The 19499-nt window shown below is 36.8% G+C and overlaps 1 protein-coding gene across 1 annotated transcript in view; it reads left to right on the forward strand.

The window, feature by feature from the left end:
• USH2A (usherin) overlaps positions 1 to 19499 on the forward strand; it is a 420079-nt gene that overhangs the window by 287972 nt on the left and 112608 nt on the right. Inside the window, 4 exon segments of the mRNA XM_040551919.1 lie at positions 2594 to 3222; positions 13058 to 13392; positions 15754 to 15876; positions 18562 to 18725. Of these exon segments, the coding sequence (XP_040407853.1) occupies positions 2594 to 3222; positions 13058 to 13392; positions 15754 to 15876; positions 18562 to 18725 (1251 nt within the window).

The raw sequence follows: 19499 nt of genomic DNA on the forward strand, positions 1-19499 counted from the left end.
TCTCTCAAACGTCTTGTTTGAACTGAGAGAGTCTTAAAAGTCTCTCTTTTAAAGGGGCAGTAGGGAATGTATAGGTAGGTATGCTACCTACCAGAATATGCTTGTTTGAAGGAGGATGGAGGGACTAGGGGGACCCAAATATTAAGTTTGAAACCACCTAGCATACATTACACATTGTCCTTAAGGAATATGCCTAAACTCAGGGGGGAAGTTGAAGCACAGGTTCAGATAATTATCTTAAATGTTTCACCTGTAATGCCAGCAACTTGTTCAGTACAAATAGAAAGACTTATCCATCCCCTCCCAACAAACTACTCAATTGTTGTGGTTTTGTTCTGTTTTGTTATTTTTCGTCCTGTAGAAGCTCACAGTATGATGGGCAGTGTACCAGGGATAATTAGATAACATGCTAGTTTGTAGCTCAGTGGTAAATATTGTATCTTTCAATCTCCCTTCTCCCCATTAAAAAAGAATTTGCAATAACTTATTTTCAAGATCTTCAATTCCAAAGCAAATCTCCCTCCTTCGCCTTTACACTCCAGCAAAATTTTTGTTTTACAGAATATACGTCTAATTCAGGTTTACACCCCCACCCCTCTGTCTTTCAGTGAAGTCTGAATAATGGACCAAATTTTGTTCCAGCTTATGACCTAATTGATTTTGCCCAAGAGTACATGCAAATAGAATTGGATTGCTCTTTACAACAGATCATCTTTTATACTTGTAAATTCAGAGATCTAAATTAATCCTAGAGTGCACAAGCATTAATATAAAACTCCATCCTTATTATCACTGTGAGTAGAACAGGAATTGTGATATGGATGAGTTTTATGGAGTTGCTTTGTGATGCATCATATAATGAAAGAAAAAACACTGTTACTTTTTCAAATTTAAAAGCCAAAAAAAAAAAAAAAAAAAGAAGAAAAAGCTTGCTATCCCAATTTTACATCACTATTTCCACAGACATCAGTGCAATAATCCTGATTTATGTCTCTCTGTATGTAGGAGGAGAATTGGGACTTCTGACTGCTTCAGCTGTTATTCTAAAAGAGAGAAAAAAACAGTCTTTGTGCTGGATTTATTTGTTTTCTAGCACCCCTATTTTCATTCTCTCTCCTGCTTTCTCTTTTTTCTATTTACTTAAACATTTGCAGGAATTATTTAATTTCTGGTGAAGTAAATTATTCTTCCTATACAGATACTGGTCCTTGTGGTTTGGACAGCATGCCACTTCACTAGGAATTAAATAATGGAGTTGTTGACTGCTGTGGAATTCAGTATATGCTGTCATGTGTCCCGTAGTCTTAGCATGCACATAACCACTAATGAATATAAAATTTTCAACCCTTAACATTTGAAACTTGCCTCTCTGAAATCCCCAAACCTAAAGCTATTTTAAACAATTACTAAATCCAAGTGTATCTTTTTTAAAGATTTCGATAAAATATAATGTTCACAGAAAAATCTCATAAATGTCAAAATTGCTACGGGCAGAATAGGGGGAATATAGTATTTTCTTGATCCGCTGTAGCAATTTATAGATTTCAGGACGTGGTTTATAAGAATGCTAAATGTTCTGGAATTACAGCTGTTACTGATCAGTGATTGAGCCAGATTTGTGTTATTGCACCATGTTCTTGCTTGTACCTAGAGAGCAGTAAAGCCTCAATATAATAAAAAGCACCTGCATTTTAAATGAAATTTCAATTGAAAAACTTAACAGCCCTTCAAATTGCAGAATTTAACGCAGCCCAGTAAAGCTTAAATAACACTTTGCCTCCACAGGCTGAGGGTTTTGCATTCAAGGTGACTTGATTGTGTCGCATGGTGAAATTATTTACAATTAAGGAATTTCTCTGGAGGGCTGCAGAGTATTTGCTGTTCCACAACACCTATGCAGGCATATGGTCGGTCTTTTTCAGTATTCATGGAAGATCCTGAACCTTTATGATAATTGAATCAGTTAGAGTGCTGAGTGGAGCAAGCATAAAACCTGTTAACCTAAAGGTCAGATCTGTGCATTGTTTATTTATCAGTAGGTGAAAGAGCTAAATCGGCAGCTTCTGTCACAGTCACAGTAAAAAATCACCTATAATATTAACAGGGAGTAGATAAATTGCAAAAAATGGATTAGAATTATAAACAGAATGAAGTAAAATATTGAATATATAATGAGAGATGCAGTAGGGGCTTACTGAGCTGTAAAATATGCAGCTTTTTATGCCTGTGCTGTTGGTTGCAATCAGTAGCTAGCGCTCTAGAAAATATCAACAATAGCTAGAACTGTAGTTCTACATTGATACCCAGCCTTGCATTTTCTCCATATGCTAATGGCATCAATACGACACTGTTGAGATATATGAGGAAAAAGATGCAGATGAGGGAGGGAAGGTGTACTTGCAGAGCAGTTTGCCTTCAAGAAAAGAACCATATTCATCTCCTGAAGCACAGGGCCTACAGTTTTTGAAGAGAGAAACTGGTAGATTTGAACTTCTTTCATTGCTTTGAAACTCACTTGATGAGTTCCACTTCCTACCACTTTTACAACTCACAGACTATTAGTAATTTTTCTTTCCCTTCTTTTCTGTTACAGAACCTGGACCTTTAGATCCACCACTTCTACTGAATGTTACGTCAAGGGCAGCAAGCATCACCTGGCAGCAACCTTTAAAGCAAAATGGCATTATCACTCATTATAATATTTACCAAAATGGCCAACTGCATGCTACAGTGCTAGGAGCTAGCTCTAATTGCACTGTAGAGGACTTGTATCCTTACACTGTCTATGTGTTTCAGGTAGAAGGATGCACATCTAAAGGATGCTCTCTTTCACCCAAGACTCCATCAATCCGGACCCTTCCAGACGCACCTGAAGGTATTCGTGCTCCAGAGCTGTATTCTGATACTCCAACCTCTGTGGTTATATCCTGGCAACCACCTGCTCACCCAAATGGTTTGGTGGAAAACCTTACAATAGAAAGGAGGGTAAAAGGGACAGAACAAATATCAACTGTGGTGACTCTCCCTCTCAGTCAGCCCATGAGCTATATTGACCAGAGTACTGCTCTGAGCCCTTGGCAGAAATTTGAATACAGGATTCTTATGAGCACTCTTCATGGAGGGATGAACAGCAGTGCATGGTCAGAAGTTACCACTCGACCATCAAGACCTGCTGGTGTTCAGCCACCTGATGCAGAAGTGCTGGGACCGCATTCAGTTAAGGTAGGAGTAATTTTCATCACCTTGTGACTTTAAAAGTTTTCCCTTGTAGCAACGGTGTATTTAAGAGAGACATCCATGGGCTGAGCCAACAGATTTCTTTGCTGCAGGGGTAGCTAAATGCTTAGTGTCTGTCCTTTGGCTCAAAAGCATTATATTCCTTTCCATTTTTCCTTTACACCAGCATCTTGTCATTATACTCCAGATCATTTTTTTCTTTATACACCTGACTTAGTTTGAATATTAAACTTGATGCTTACATTTAAGTTCCTATTAAGATCAGAAAATGACCTACTACCTTCCCCAAAATTTCAAGGTTTCATTAAAATGCGAAGAAGTAACAAGAATTTTAATGTAATTAAGTCTCATATATAACTATCAGATTTTGTAAAATAGCTCATGAAGAAAAAATAGCATTATTGTTTTCCTGATTTACGAAAGAATAGTCTTACAGGACTACCTAGGAAGTTTTCAATTATTCGCATTGTTCTGTTGGGAATGAACTCTAGAGGACAGGATAACTACCATTGTTTTGGCTAGCATACAAACTTCATTCAAGGGAAATTAGTGTAACCAAACAAGAGGGATTTTTGTAGCTTAGAAGCCTCTTTTGTGTAAATACACACATGCTTCCATGGATTCAGTCTTGTACTAATGCCAAAAGTATTGGTACAGTAGCTTGCTCAACAGAGCACAAAACAAAGGACATTTGCATAAGATTGAAGTTCATCTGTTTGATTTATTATTTTTGGTATACATTGTATTTTCAAAAAGTAAACATAGAGTGGTTGCTACCAATGTAGTCTAAGTAGTTTAAGGGTGTGAATCCGAGCAGTAAACCAATCCTGATTTTTTGCTTTGTTCACATATAACATTAAGCTATGAAAAAAGCCACTCACCATTAGATAAAAAAAAAATCCTGAGCTCTTAAAATTATGTTTTAATGTCTAAGGAATTGCTTGTTACCTCCACATTAATGGCAAATGAGTTCAGTATGAGTACAATGGTTACCGTAAGAATTAATAATGATCGACCACTACTAATTGTGATGAATTGCCAGACTGCTTATTGGAGATTTGGGCTATCTACATCTAGGACTCTGCAGTCTGTACTTCTGTAGATATATCTTAATATCTACCATGATTTATAGCAAAGTATATTTCATGGATTTACCAGAACTACTGCTGAGTAAACAGTAGCCCTAGTTCAATTGCATGCCCACACATGTCCACATTTTATTACATGAGATTTTTACACATTGGCTCTATTTTTTGTGCTCTATTTGAGCACAGAAAAGAAGTCAGTGCAACCTTTAATACTTCAGTTAATGTGATAAGAGCATAATAATTGCATATCTTACCCATTTTTTTTTTCTCCAAGTGCAGTCAACACTCAATCCCAATTATAAAAGCCCATGAGTTATCAGTGGCCTTGTCATTCTTTTCTGGGTATCTTTTCTTGAGATCAGAGGTGTGTGCTGTAATTTTATTGTCTTTGGCTCATTTCCAAGATTAAGGAATCTACACATACTGAAAGTCAGTTTGATCATTAATTTCTTTTGAAACCTGAAATCAGGCAGCTCTGTCTTCATTCTGTAATAATTTAATTTCAATTAAACAATGCTTTTCAATTTTTGTTTTCCAATTTTTGTTCAATTTTTGTTTCAATTAAACAATGCTTTTTGATTTTTGTTTTTAGTCTATTAAGACTAATTTCTATCAAAGATACTGAAGCTTGGATGTTTTTATTTCCAAAGCTTGGTTTTATGGTTCATTTTACTTGATTTTAAATATTTAGGATAAAATATTCAAAATAATTAACGGTGGCAGCATTTAATAGAGAAAAGTGACTTATTTGGACACCTTTCCAAATATACCGTCTTCTGAGTATCTCTCTTGTAGTGAAAATTCTCTTTCTCAGCGTACCAAATATTGGTATCTTTTGCCAATGCTCACATAAATTCTTCTAACTCACCTAGTATTTTATTTAATTTAGTTTTCTTTATTTAGTTTTGTTTAATATGATAGTTATCATAATTTCAGGGGAAGGGGCACCCAAAAATACCCTAGAGGACTGATGAGAATACTTGGTAAAATTTCTGTGCATTCCCAGGATGAAACATTATTTTACTTCTGATTTCTAAGGTTCTAAGTCTTTGTAAAAAGTCTTAGGATTTCTCTTACTTGTCCAGGACAGCAAAGGCTTTTAGCTTTTTTATTCTGACATTATTAATATCATTCATGATATTTTCAAAAAGCTGAAATAAGGTTATAGGTCCAGAAGCGTTCACTGCACTACATAACTGAAGAGATTATGACGAGGGCTTGTTGCACCCAGTGGTTTTCTCACCTTCTGCTTGTTTGCAGATGCGAGCACCAGAGGAAGAGACTGGGATTTCACCTCACTTGTTAGTCTTCTTGCGGGTCAAATGGATTAGCTTGCTAGCAGAGGAGTTGTTTCCCTCTCTTACATTTTATTGCAAGTTCATAAGGCTCAGAAAGCACCCAGTGGGTATTGCCATGGGATTGAGGCAGTGTTGTGGCCTCTATGACTATTCTGTGGTAGAAGAATATGAAAAGAATGAAATAGCATCCATTTTAAAACATTTGCTTCTTTTTGTCCTATGCTTTCAGACTAGAGGGGAGATCTGAAAAGCTGTTCTGCAAGGCCCTGGTGTGTCTTCACCCCAGACAGCTGGTAGTTTCCCAGACAGAATGAAGTTTCATAGGAAGATTGTCACTTGCTGGTTGAAGTTTTTGTGTGTGGAAATAGGATGGATCTGATTTGGGACTGCTTTACGTTGCTGCCTTTAAACTCTGAGGAGTCCCAGAAAGGCAGATTTCTCTCCTGAGTAGCCTACCATCAAATCAAATTTGTGGAGTCTGCCTGTGCTGCACAACGCTCTCATCTTATTCAGTATCTACAACAGTAAATCTTAAGCAGAGAATACAAAATAAGCTGTCTCTTCAGAAAGGAGCCACCATGAGAGTTTAATTACCTCTTGCCCTAGAGAGAGCTGTCCTTCCAGGTTAGCAGCGAAAGTATTGGAAGGGCACTGTGGGGAAGATTAGCAAGAGGCTCCTTTACCAAGCCAGGGTTGCAAATCAATAGAGGCTTTCAGTTGTCAGTGCAACCAATCCCTAAACCATGAGCACAAATATTTACTTATACTGAGAACAGAGAGAATTTATTAAAAGAGAGAGAGAGAGAGAAAGAGAGAGAGAGAGAGAAACATATTTCCATTCCTTTATTTAGTCATAGAATCAATATAAATGATTTGAGGATGTGAAGAATTCAAAGCACTCCGGGACAGTACTCACTTGAGTATACAGCTTATTTTCCTAGACCAAAGCTTTCACTCTGCAAGGAGGAAAATATCAGCACAGCGGGTCAATCTTGGCATAAACACTTCTGATGTGTATGTTGTCCTTTAGCATTCTATTTTAATCAGAATGGACTGATATCTCTCAATAACATTTAACTTGCTTTCTTTTGTGCAACAGAAAGTGTATAGCTGTCGATAATTTTTAAAGTACCCAATTCTGTGACACTTGCATGATATTTTTTAATATTTGCTGAATTGATAATGTTCATGGCAGCAGAGTATACTGTGCAATAAACTGCTTTTGTGGCTGATTAAATGCCAAAGTGAAGTGGAAGTATTCAGCAACTGCAGAAGCCGTTTATTTAGTATATGCCAATGCCGTGAACATTATTCCTGTTACACAAGATTTGCTATACCCTAATGTACAGAAGTATAAAAGAAATTGTTTCCTTTTCTTGTGAGGGTTGCAATTGCTGTGCTGCTTCAATCTCACACTTCACACTGATATGACATTCGGGAATGTAGCTAGGTTGAATGCCTTGAGAAAAAGGCTGGTTTACACAATGAATAATTATTTGAAGGAGTTCTTTGTGTAGGAAAAGCATTATGTGGCTGGGTATGCTGAACTAAATTAACTGTAGTATGTAAATTATCCAACTTTGGCCATGTAACTTTAGATAGGAAGTCTTTAGATAGGAAGTCTTCCCTTTCATTGCTGTGGCTCTCCCTTGAGGGCTTTGGCCTGGGGTAGACAGCTGTAATCTTGATTATTGGCTTAACTTGGGACTTGCTGATGTATGTTTGCCTGTACTGTTCTCCCTCGCCAACCAATGCTGCCACCCGGACCACTGACAGGCAGGAAGCTGCAGCTATTTTCTGTCTTTCTTTACACAACTTTTTCAAATGTGGCACAACCTTTCCTTTCCCCTTGAGAGAAACATCAGGATTAAGTAGAATTTTTCTTCTTGGTGCTCAGGTAGGTGATAAGAGAATGATTTCCTCCTGATTGGATTAAATAAGTACTTTATTGGCATATAATTCTTGTGCCATGGCATTCCTTCATGATAATATCACTTACAGAAATTTATTTCAATTTTATTAGATAGAAAATATGAAAAAATAATTAAAAATATATAATTTCATTGACTTCTCTCTTAAAGTATGTTATACATGCTGTCAGAAATGCAGCATAACTGTTTCTGTAGCACCAAACTGTCATTCTTCTTTCTAATTTATTTTGTTGCATGTTGATTTCATATCACGTCATTCATTTTGTAAGGTTACTTCTGTTTCCTAAGTATTTTCCCATGACTTTGCTGACTGAGGAAGGGTTGCAGGCTTTGATTTCCATTGTCATTTGTGTTTGCTCTTACCCTCGGAGGTGACAGTTGCTTACTTTACAGTTCACCTGCTATTCTTTTCTTTGTGTAGAAGCAGCTGCAGCAAAGACAGATAGTATTCCAGCCTGCAGATCAAACAAAGTCTTCAGTTTGCTGTCCACAAGATGTTCAAGAGATGCAGTCTGCAACTTTTCTTTACAGAAGATTATCATTTATTGCTTCAGAGTGATAAATTTTCGAGTAGCTGTTTCTCAGATTTGACTACTAAATTACATCTTCAAGTGAGGAAACAAATTTAACAAGGCTCTATTTTTATAGTTGTCTTCTGTCCTTCTGACAGTGGACTGTTAGATACCTGTTGCTCTGTAAACAGGCTAGGACTGCAAAGCCCAAAATAAAGATTCCAGTTGTATGGAATGGATGCCACTTACACATTTAAACCAATCATGAAATACCTTTAGTTAATTTGAGTATCATTCATGAAAAGAAAGATGTTTTCTTTACCCATTTACCCACTTCTATAGAATTACAGTTATGGATTTATTTATTACATGTTCTGACTTGCTTTTGTCTCACTCTTTAGTGTTTGCTGTCCTGTGAAGTTGCTTCTGATGACAGAACATTGGATGCTACTGAAATAACTCCATGGTCACTGATGCTGGTGACTAACACAGGGGTGATCCTTTAGCATTTTACCTCTGTGGTAAAGCATGATACCGTTAAGAAGATCCTTCCTCTCTTCCAGTTTAAACTCCTGGTCCTTTGCTATTTCATTCTCAAAATGCCTCAAACTGCAGTTACCTAAGAACATAATTTTGTGAATATGAACAACCCCAATATGTAGGCTTTATACACTAAAGGGAGACGCAAGAAGGACAAATAGCAGCTTCATTTTGGGGAGAAAAAAAAAGTTTGGACTTTATTCACTTCTGTTCCAGTTTTATGCAGGTGTGCCTAGTGCACTGAGAAAATTGTTTAGGAGTGATCAATCCTTGTGTGAAGATTGCCTTGTAATGCTGCTAAGGTCAGTGAGACCTTGGTTTATTTGCCACATAAGTGCTGCTTGAGCGACTTAGGTACACCAATACCCATAGGAACAACCTTAACTTGCACACCAGAGGTTCTCCACATTTTAGCGTTGTGATTTCTTGCACAGCTTGTTCATTTGGTGCAGATCATACAGTGGGGTGAACTAATCAGGGTTTCATCAGCATATCCCCCTCCCTTTCATAGAGCTTAAGAAGTTTTTCTAGTAGCAATCCGTTACTGCAAACCTGATTGTACAATTCTTCCATGGTAGTGTTTGCTGAAGCTGGATACAATTCATCTGCAAAGTCTATGAGAGTAATTATCATTGACCTCTGTCAGGTTTTGCTCTTCTGTTGTGATACTGGCTCTTAGCTGAGTCCTACTATAATTTCTGTGAGGCCAGATAAGAACTTACGAGGAAATTCATTGCCCAACTCTTTTTTTTTTTTTTTTTAAGAGGGATGCAGTCCAGTGGCTAGAACACAGAATTTGGGGTACCAAATCCTTCTTTTCAGTTTTGCTTCTTTCTGTAACATGACTTAGTCTGGGATTTAGTCTATTCATCTGTAAAAATGGAATCATGATACTTGCAATTTGAGACTTACAACGTGCTTTGAGACCAACAGTGAAAAGGTCTCAGTAGTGTATTTATTACATTCTCTTTGTAGATGTTACAAGCAGCAGCAAGGAGAAACTAGAATAAAATGAAGCCAAACATGCTGATTTAAAAGCAAACTGTTGAAACCAGGCCTGAACTATTAAGAGTTATGTGTCCGTGCCTTTCTTATCATAGCTCAGAATTAAATTGCAGGGTTCCAACTGCTGCCAAAAAAAAAAAAAAAAAAAAAAAAAAAAAGAGAGGGAGAGAGAAAGAAAAAAAGATATGCAAGGTTATAGCTGTTTAATAGGGGGAAAATGGCTAATTTCTGTCTCTTTAAATTTTGTGGTGGAGAAAATAAGGTACTTTGATCTTTAAATGACAGCTTCCAGAGTCATTACGTTGAATCAGTTAATCTCTCCCAGTAGTTACCTTATTCTCCCTCATGGGCATCCTCTTTCATGGTCTCAGTGCTGAGCTTCAAATCAATGAACAAACTGTTACTGCTTCCAACAAAGCCTGTCTAGTGAGCTTTCCTGCTTTCATGCATTGCCAAGCTCTTACCTCAAACCTTGGCACATCAAAGAGGAGAAGAGGTCTAGCAGTGCAACGTGTGTTAACCAGGCTGGCTCCATCATCTTCATTCACACTGTATGGGTCAGGCAATCCCTTGACCTTGACCTGTCAGTGAAGTGAAGAGGCAACAAACAGCCTTCCTTCCCTAAGAGAGAGAGACTTGTTGGAGACTGCATGTCCTGTCCCTCCAAGGTAACATATGTAATTCAAAGGAGGTCAAGTGACCAGTGACTGTGAGAATCCTTGGTCACCCTTTTATCTAGTTTAAAAAACATACCAAAGCTATAACTGATCTACATGTCTTTGTATGATATGTCCATGCCCAGATACTTTGCATTTCTGTGTTATCATCCTACTGATTAAAAATTCTTTATTCAGCTTGGCTTTTACTTCTCTTAGAAAAAAATAAAATTGAGAAATTCCCCAGTGTAAGCCCCATGCACTAGGAGGTGCTTTATCTGTTAGTGCACAACAAATGCTCTGAAGTAACATGTGGCAGGTTTTGTTTTGTTTTGTTTTCAGGCTTTAGTAGCTCGTTCAGAGGCAGTATAAGACTTACAAACTGAGGTTCTAGAGCAGTGTCTGTTCTGACAATGTTATAAATCTTTATGCGAAGTGGTTACAGTATATGGTGAGTCTTGTGCGAAGTAATTTTGTGTTGCTACACCTGAAAGTTGGGTGTCTAAAATGTAATGCAATTAAAAAATAACTCCTCCTCCCTTCCAGGGAGGTATAAGGTAAACATTTTTAGACAGCTTTCTCTTCTGAGAGGGTAATACAAAGAATGTTCCAAAGTATTTGACAAGCAGTTCTTTTATTAGAAAACTTGCATTAAGCAACAAGTAACAGGGTTTTTCTTACTGTTAATGACAGAGTATGACAGAGTTTACTGTATTAATACTAAAAAAAAAAAAAAAAAAAAAAAAAAAAAGAAAAACTGACAAAAAACCACAACCACCTCTAACAACAAAAAAAACACCCTAAAATATATTATCTTTAGTCACACTTGCTTCACTGAGACAGAATTTTGGGACAGGTTCTGCACCTCAAAAAAAGAGTAATGTAATAATTGTTGCAGAAATGTGTGTTTTACTGTGATGTGTCAGACCTTAAAGTATTCTTTGCTGCTTTCAGCACCTTCAAGGACAGTCCCTGCAAATGTGACCCATGCACACTTCCCTCTATGACATATAAAATGCATCCTATCAGTGTGTGCAGTATGGCTGCAATAAAATCTCCACGACTGGGAAATTTGTCTGAAACTTACTTGTCTGAATGCTTTCTAATTGCACGTGAAAACAAAATTTCCTGTTGTCTGTTCTAATAATCCACTCTCCTCTGTTTTCTAAACTTACAATCAGATCACAGGAACTACTTCAAAATGAGAGTTTTGCTCAATGTCTATGAGAACAGTGCAGGAGTTGCTTCCTACTTTTATTTATAGTACTTTATTTATTTGTTTGATCGTGATTAGGGGCCAGAAGTAACAGAAATCTGAATATAGCATTTAATAATTAGCCAGAGCTAAGCCTTTCCTATGTGGGCACCAATAATCTTGTTTGTGCTGTCTTTACTCAAGATCACCCTGTTTCTAATTCTCTGTTTAATTGTATTCCAGATTCTGTCATCAAAATCCTTCAGCTTTCTCCAGTACTTTGCTGCCAGGTTTCTTGCAAGTCCTGACAGCCTAAGAGGTCCTTCTGTACCTAAGATATAACATTTCCTAATCCCCAAGGGTCCTTTAAAATCATATTTTTAAAATCAAGCTTCTCTGTTTCCATGGTCATGTGTAATTGTGAATATACCTTTTTAAAGATACTGCCTTTGGAGACTGGATAGAATTAATGAAAATGTTCAACCTAACGTATTTTGGTATTGCTATTTACCACTTCAATGTTATATTTGTTACTTTTATTCTTCACATATATTCATCTAGGTGTTGTCTGCTTCTATGTTCTTTGCATTGTTGGATTCAATCCTTAAGTAACCTGTGCCTAGGAGGAAAGAGGCAGCAGTTGTTACAGATGAGTGGGTCAGTAGCAAGGAAAACAGTCACAGGGTTAGCAAAGGAAAACTGCTATACCTCCTTCACAGAGAGTTCTATAGGATGAAGGACTAATAATTGCTATTATACAAACTTTATGAAACTTTGAGTTTCTTAATACAGTTACATGTCCCCATTGTGTCAGTCTGAAATCCTCTCTGTCACGATACAGTGGCTAAAAGATTTTTAAAAAGAATTGCACTTTATCACAGTTTATAGTATAATGATTTGAGTATGATTCCTCACTGGAATTGATAAGAATAATATATAGATTAAAATGCATTTGAAAAAAGAATAAATCAAAATGAAACCATAGTAAGTATAGCAGCATAAGCATACTCAAAATAATTTAATAATTCTAAAAATGGAAGAAATTGTCTGTTATTTGCATGATAGTTACCAGTTTAATTTATTACTGAAAAATAAAAGGGAAAAAAGGAAATTTCATCATATAAAAAGTGCGGATAGTCTTGGCTCTCATAGGAGCTAATGCAATTATGCATTTCTGAAAATTATGCAAATACTAAATAAGATTTCTTTTTACTCTGCCAGTAATAGATGAGCACACCAGGTGATACATTGTAAGCAAAGAAATGACAGTGATATTTATGATGACCAATGTATTTTTGCTAATGTATCGGAACACCTCAAAGACTTTAGAGTACTCCAGTTTTACTGGTGAAGCTCAGTAGTAGATTTTCAATGGCCACAACTGTTACTGCAACCCTCACTAAAATTAAAGGTTAGATTTCTAACTGATGTCCCTTCAAAAATCAAATCTCAAGATACCTGGGAAAGGTCTGTCTTGATGAAGAAATAACAGACGTCCATCTTGAGATTACGACTGACTGTTTATAGCACGTCATGTTTGTATTTCTGCATTCTGACTGCAAGAAGTCCATTGTTTGTGTTTTCTCCTCCTTCAGGTCTCATGGAAACCACCTCTGATACAGAATGGCGAAATCCTTAACTATGAGATTCGCATGCCTGATCCACGAATTGTCATTGCTGGAAATACTTCATCAACATTAAGTTATGTGGTGACTAATCTTATACCTTACACAAACTACTCAGTTACTCTAATAGCTTGTACTGGAGGTGATGGCTTTCTAGGAGGCTGCACAGAGAGTTTACCTTCCAGCGTAACTACACCTTCAACAGTTCCTCAGGGCGTTAGTCCATTGTCTGTGACGCCAATCAGTGAGTCCTTTATCGCCTTATCTTGGCAACCACCACTAAGGCCAAATGGTCCTCATCTGAGGTAAGCTTTTAGTTGCAGATGAGATGACAGTTTTCTTCTCCATACCTAAGTCTGACTTAGAAAATGCTGGGCAATGCAAACTTGATGATGGGATCTCAGTTTCTCCTGACCTTCTGAAGCTGTTTAGGATTCAGGAGTCCATGAGTGGACTTAACAGAAATTGGAGATAGAGCAGGGTGAACTTTGAATCATTTTGAATTTAAGAAGACTCAGGATTATTTAGAGCACCTGTGGCACCTGTGCTGTGGAATTTACTTTTCAGAACACGTTCAAGAATCCTCTGGGTCTGTCAGACTGGTGCTGTCTGAAGAGCCAGAAGGAACAAGCCCAGGATCTTTCTTTGCAAAGGCATAGTTGTTTTGGGCTGTAGGATCAGCCACTTTCTGGTGGTGAGCTCAAGCAGCACATTTCACTAGCGAAATGGCAAGAAAAGCATAAGATCTCTGTGAACATAAATGTTTAATGCATACATATTCCCAATACTCTGTGTGAGCTAGTCCAGATAAAGCGAAAGTGACCATTTGGTAGTGTGATGCAGAAAAAAAAAAAAAAAAAAAAAAAAAAAAAAAAAAAAAAAACCTTCAAAACTAAACTGATTAAGAAGCTGTGAATGTGAGAGTTCATGAGAAAGTTAAAGAAGTTAAAGTGCTACACGTTCTTGGTCAGAGCTGAAAATGGGAACAGGAAGAAAGTAGTTGGTACAGCAGGCTGGATTTCTCCACAGGTACTAGAATAAAGCATCTCCCCCGAGATTTGTGTAGAACAATGGGATGAGGGTCTTGGCTTGAATCTATCGATTACTGTGTGTGTGTGTGTGTGTGTGTAAAAAACAAACAAAAAAAATGGATTTGAGTGCATGAAGATTTAGAAAGATATATTTATCTTTATACATTTATGCATAATTTTAAAAAGTCAAATCCTTCAATCTAGTGCTTTAAGGTATTGTGAAACATTGTGCATGGACTTACATCTCTGTAGGCCATATGTGCTGGCTAGTAGCTCTCTTCTAAGTGTATCGATGGATTCAATAATTATCTTGTAATTCTTGAATTCTTGTAATGCTGTTTCAGCTGCCTATATTATACCACAGTAGCTTGACTCTTCAGGCTTAATTAGGGCACAATACAACTGAATGAAGTGATTGCTCTACAGAGGAAAAAAAAAAAAAAAAGGAAAGTTTTTGAAAAGCAGTCTCTGTTATTCTGGAGTTAACAACATGACCATTTTACCATAGATTACTCAAGTAATTCAGCACGACCTACATTTGCAGACTTCATTTCCTTCATGGTGTGCCATGCAGCCCTCAACAAGAAGAACCACGGAAGCAGCTGCTCTGTACAGCATGATGGAGCGAGAAGTCTGCTACTCTGCAAGCAGAATAGCAGCAGCAGCTGCCAGTGGGTGTGATTTACACATGATCACCATTCAATGTTAAAAAAGACTTTGATGTTTTAAATTGCTTGTCTATGAATTACATTAGAATATGCTAGGACTATTCCTAATAAAATTGTAATATTCTGTCTTTGGATTCTGTTGACCACTGATGAACCACTCGTGAAGTTGTGCTTGGGGTGTAAAGTAATCTGAATATTTTGATGAAGTTGCAGTTCAATTATTTTTTATTTGATTTCTGAGGTTATGTTCCCAGCTGATACAATAATAATTTTGTATATCATCACTGAGGTCAGTGACACAATGCTTGTTTGTACCTCTTGAGGGTTATTTCCCCAAATTAAGGGTGAAAGTTAGCTGGAAGTTGCATGTGTATGTCCTAGTTTCCATGGAGCATAGGAAGTCTCAGCTCTCTTGTAAGAGAGCTTCTCATCTGATTTCTGCTTTTGAAGCAAAAACTAACCACTGAATGCAGTACCTATTAAATACTTGGGTAATTTGGGGTCTCAAATCCGGAATGATACTGCCCAATGTTTCCTCATCAGACTGGAGATGATCTTGCTACTATAACAAGGCTATATGTGTCAGTATATTTGCAAGAGACGTTGTCATTTCATATTCTGGAACAGTGTGTGCATATCAGGAGGCATGAGTCAAGTCTCTGTAAGGCACTGTGACTGGGCTATTTGGACTTGATGTTGATAGCATTTCCACAAGTTTGAAATCTGTGAATTATTAAATACATTTATTCTTTCAAATAAAAGTGCTCATTTTCCTTTTTCAAAGTAGTTTAAGTAACTCAATGTTTTAAATCATGAAACATTAAAAAGAATGTTTATCTCAGAAAGTTTACAGCTGTGAAAACAAAATAATGTGTGGCTTTAAAAAAATTGGTATTTTCTTTTTTTTTTTTTTGTGTAATAACATTAGTTGAGATAATCCTGGTGTTCTGCTTGTCTTTTGTGTTAGATATGAGCTCCTGAGACGTAAAATCCAGCAACCACTTGCATCAAATCCCCCTGAAGATTTAAATCTGTGGCACAATATTTACTCAGGAACTCAGTGGTTTTATGAAGATAAGGGTCTTAGCAGGTGAGATTACAAAGACTATAAAAACAAATGCTGGCATTTTGTATAGTGTATGTTTAATAGTTCAAAGTATTTCTTGTGTCTTTATGTAGTGAACATATTAATTATGTAATGAAATATTTTTTGTCACCATCTTTGCTATTAATCATTCTAATATGCAGGGATTTATTATTACTCTGACATTCTTGACTCTTTCATGTATTGTATTGCTTTAAAAATCAAATGAAAATAAAGGTCATGTGAAATTTTAACACTGACATACTCATGTAACAAACCATTTACACTTATGTGTACATATGCCCTAGATGTGTACATATGCCTAGATTTGGCAAAATCATAGCACAGGCAGAATGACTGAGAAGTCCTGTTTGGAATACATTTGAAACTTGGTTTCAACACTGTTTTTGTTAACAGTTCAACTTAATGATTGCTTTAATATCTCCAAATGCAGGGAGAGTATTTAATGCACTTTCAGCAGATCTAATTTAAGGTCAGCTTTGTGTTAGCTTCATTATAGTTAAATGCAGAGTGTTAAGAGTAGGGAAATGGAGGGCGGCTTCTGTTTCTCAGGATGTTATGGACCTACTGTGGGGTACAGAGCAGGGCATTTGTTCTAGATTAGCCTTAGTTTCCCCATCTCAAAGTCAAAGCTACCACCTCTAAAACAAGTAAACGCTCACATTAGGAATCTCTAATGGATGGTGCAACACAGGTTCTGCATTGTTTTTTTGTGGGTAAAATCTTGGGAAAACATTCATGGTGGGTTTGAGAATGTGTGTGTTCTCTGCGTTTGTGTGCTGGCATGCTTTATGAGGATTGCGTATCAACCACTGCCCCTCAAATAGCTTCTACTTTTGTAAGAGCTGCGTGAGCATCCATCCTGAGCATGACGTGAACCCACAGAATGTGACTTCTGAGTGTTGTACAGGCTGAACCAAGCCAAGGACTACTGCCTCTGGTTTGTCACTGACAGTTTGCTGGAAGTCACTGCTCATTTTCGTCCACTGCAATAAGTGATCATGGAACCATTCTTTAACCCAATCCTGCACAACTGTCCATTTCTTTCTTAAACCACATTTGAAATTCTACATGGAGTTTCATTTATTTTTAGTTTAGCTCTTCTCAGCAGTCTTCTCTAAGGTATGCAGCACTTATGCTAGCACTTCTGAGGGGGCAATAAGTTCCCACAGGGAACAGTAGCAAGTCCTTAGGCACAAGGACCTTTTAGGTTGCATGAGCTATGGCCACAAAAGTGTACTTAACACTTGGACACACCTGAATGCTTCTTTTGGAGAGGGTTCTGCAGCTGCAGCTGTGTTTCTGCAGTCAACAACTCAGGAGGAATTTGTGGCTGGAGAGAAGATGCTGCAGAGAGAATGAAGCCTCATTTTTCACATGAAGAAAATCTGTATATCAGCATCTATTTTACATGTTGTATTTGTGACATACTACAAGCATGTTTCAGAATAAGTGATTTTTTATTATATTCCAGCCAGAAGTCTATTTTGATAGTGGTTGCTTCAAATGGCTTTTTCATTTCTAATAGGTTAAGCCAAATGTCTTCTATTTTCATTGTTGGAAATGTGGATCCAAAAATGAATCTCTATTTCTCATCCTTAATTTGCAAGACTAGATCCTACTCCTTTTTGGTTACACCTGCACTACAATGTCCAAGAAAATATTACATGTTCACAAGGGGTGTGTTCACAATTTATATTGTCAACTTTTTTCAAAAACGGTTATTACAGTGGGAGCTAGCGAGCTCCAATTAGTTTCCTTTTTTCTCAGTAGAACTGGTAAAGCTTAGCTCTTTCGAAAGTCAGGCTGGGTGGGTGCATAAAGTAGGGTTCTGTAGAAAAAAAAAAGTAAAAGTAAATATAAAGTGACTTCTTTTTGCAGAGAAGTCTCTAAATGTTAAATATTTACAGTTCCTTTATTGTGTCTGTAGACAGTTATTCCAGTGATGCAGCTTCAGCAAAAATTTGTTATCGCATTCCTGTGATTGTGCAGTTTTGTATGAGGGTTCTTATGGTGAAAACAATTTTGAGATTATGAAATCTCCCTTAAAATACATTAATACATCATTTGAGTTAGAGAAGAAATTATGGAGTGACAGTCACTTAGTTTACTAAATATACATGTAGTATTCAAAAATCTGTGTAAGTTGAATATCCACAGTTCTGAAGAAAATTACTTTATTAAATAGATTTGCATTATTAGATGCTTTTTTTTTTTTTTTTTTTTTTTTTTTTTTCAGTGGGAGAGTCCTGGCTGTGTGGTGAATCACTTTTACAAATGAGACTCTGCAAGTTAAAATCAACGGGTTTCCCAAAAGAGGAAAAAAGCCTTATTTGATTAAATTCTGATCCAAATTTTGGCAGGTTGCCACTGCTGTAATTACATATTGAATTGAGCTATAATCTCTCAACACCTCAGAAGCTACAACTATAAGGAAGTGAAATAACGTGCTTTATTTTTGTTACCATGTTAATGGTCCTGAATTATTTCCAAAAAAATGGAGACAGCTCTTATAGAGCCTTCATTGGTGCAAGCCATGCAGCTGCAGTTTTCTGGGGGGTGGAGTGGGGGGAGAAAGAGCAAAACTTCGGCACAGACAGAAGTGTTAGAGCAAATTTTTTCTGCGTCTGCATTTTTTTGTTCAATGTAATTATTTTTAAAATGTCTTAGGTACACAACATACGAGTACAAGCTCATAGTGCACAACGAGGTAGGATATACATCAAGTGAAGAAGTGATAGCTACTACATTAGCAGGATTACCAGAGAAAGGAAGTATCCTCATTGCACGTGCTGTTAATCATACTGCTGTAGAAGTGGAATGGTCAAAACCAAGTAAGTGTGCTTAGTATTTATTCCAGTAACTAGATGTTAACCTGCCATCACTTACATTGGTCTGCCTTACTCTCATAGGAAACACACTCCCTGTCTTGATTTATAATGCAGCTAAGTGTCCTTGAAAGGAGAGGAAAGAAAGGGGGAAAAAAGGGTGCCTGTTTTGCTATTTCTCAGTCATGTTTGTATTTATTATATGGTATTTCTGTGGAATGAGAATAGTGAAAGCGAAGAAATAGTTAATGCAGAGAAATCTATACAGTAGTACGCAAAATCCTGTATGTATTTTATCTCTTTGTATGAAAATTTACATATATGTTCCTTCAGGATGAGAGGATCCCCTTTCTCTGTCTTTTTGCTCTGCTCCTTAAAATGAATTCAGCCCATTTCTTTAGCTGGTTTGCTAAGTACAGCAGTGGGGAATTTCTTCATGACTTACATGCAAATGATTTTATAAGGACTGGGTGGTGAATTGCAACAAATGTAGTCTCTTTATTTTATAATTGTATGCCTGAAGTAAGCATGCTTATAAAAACTGACAAATGTAATAGATCTGAAGCAGCTCACTGAAGTTTCATTACCTTAGTAATCTAAACCTCTGACCTTCTAGATGTAGGTAATGCAATCTGGTTTTATTTTCATTCATACTTTAGAAATTTCCTCCATATATGTTTATGAATACAAAGGTTAAATGCCAAGACAGGGCCATTCATCACTAGAAAACCTAAACGTATTTAATTACTTTGTATGTTACAATAATCACATTAACTATTT

The sequence above is a fragment of the Cygnus olor genome, chromosome 3 (genome assembly GCF_009769625.2).
Source record: "Cygnus olor isolate bCygOlo1 chromosome 3, bCygOlo1.pri.v2, whole genome shotgun sequence".
Taxonomy (NCBI): Eukaryota; Metazoa; Chordata; class Aves; order Anseriformes; family Anatidae; genus Cygnus; species Cygnus olor.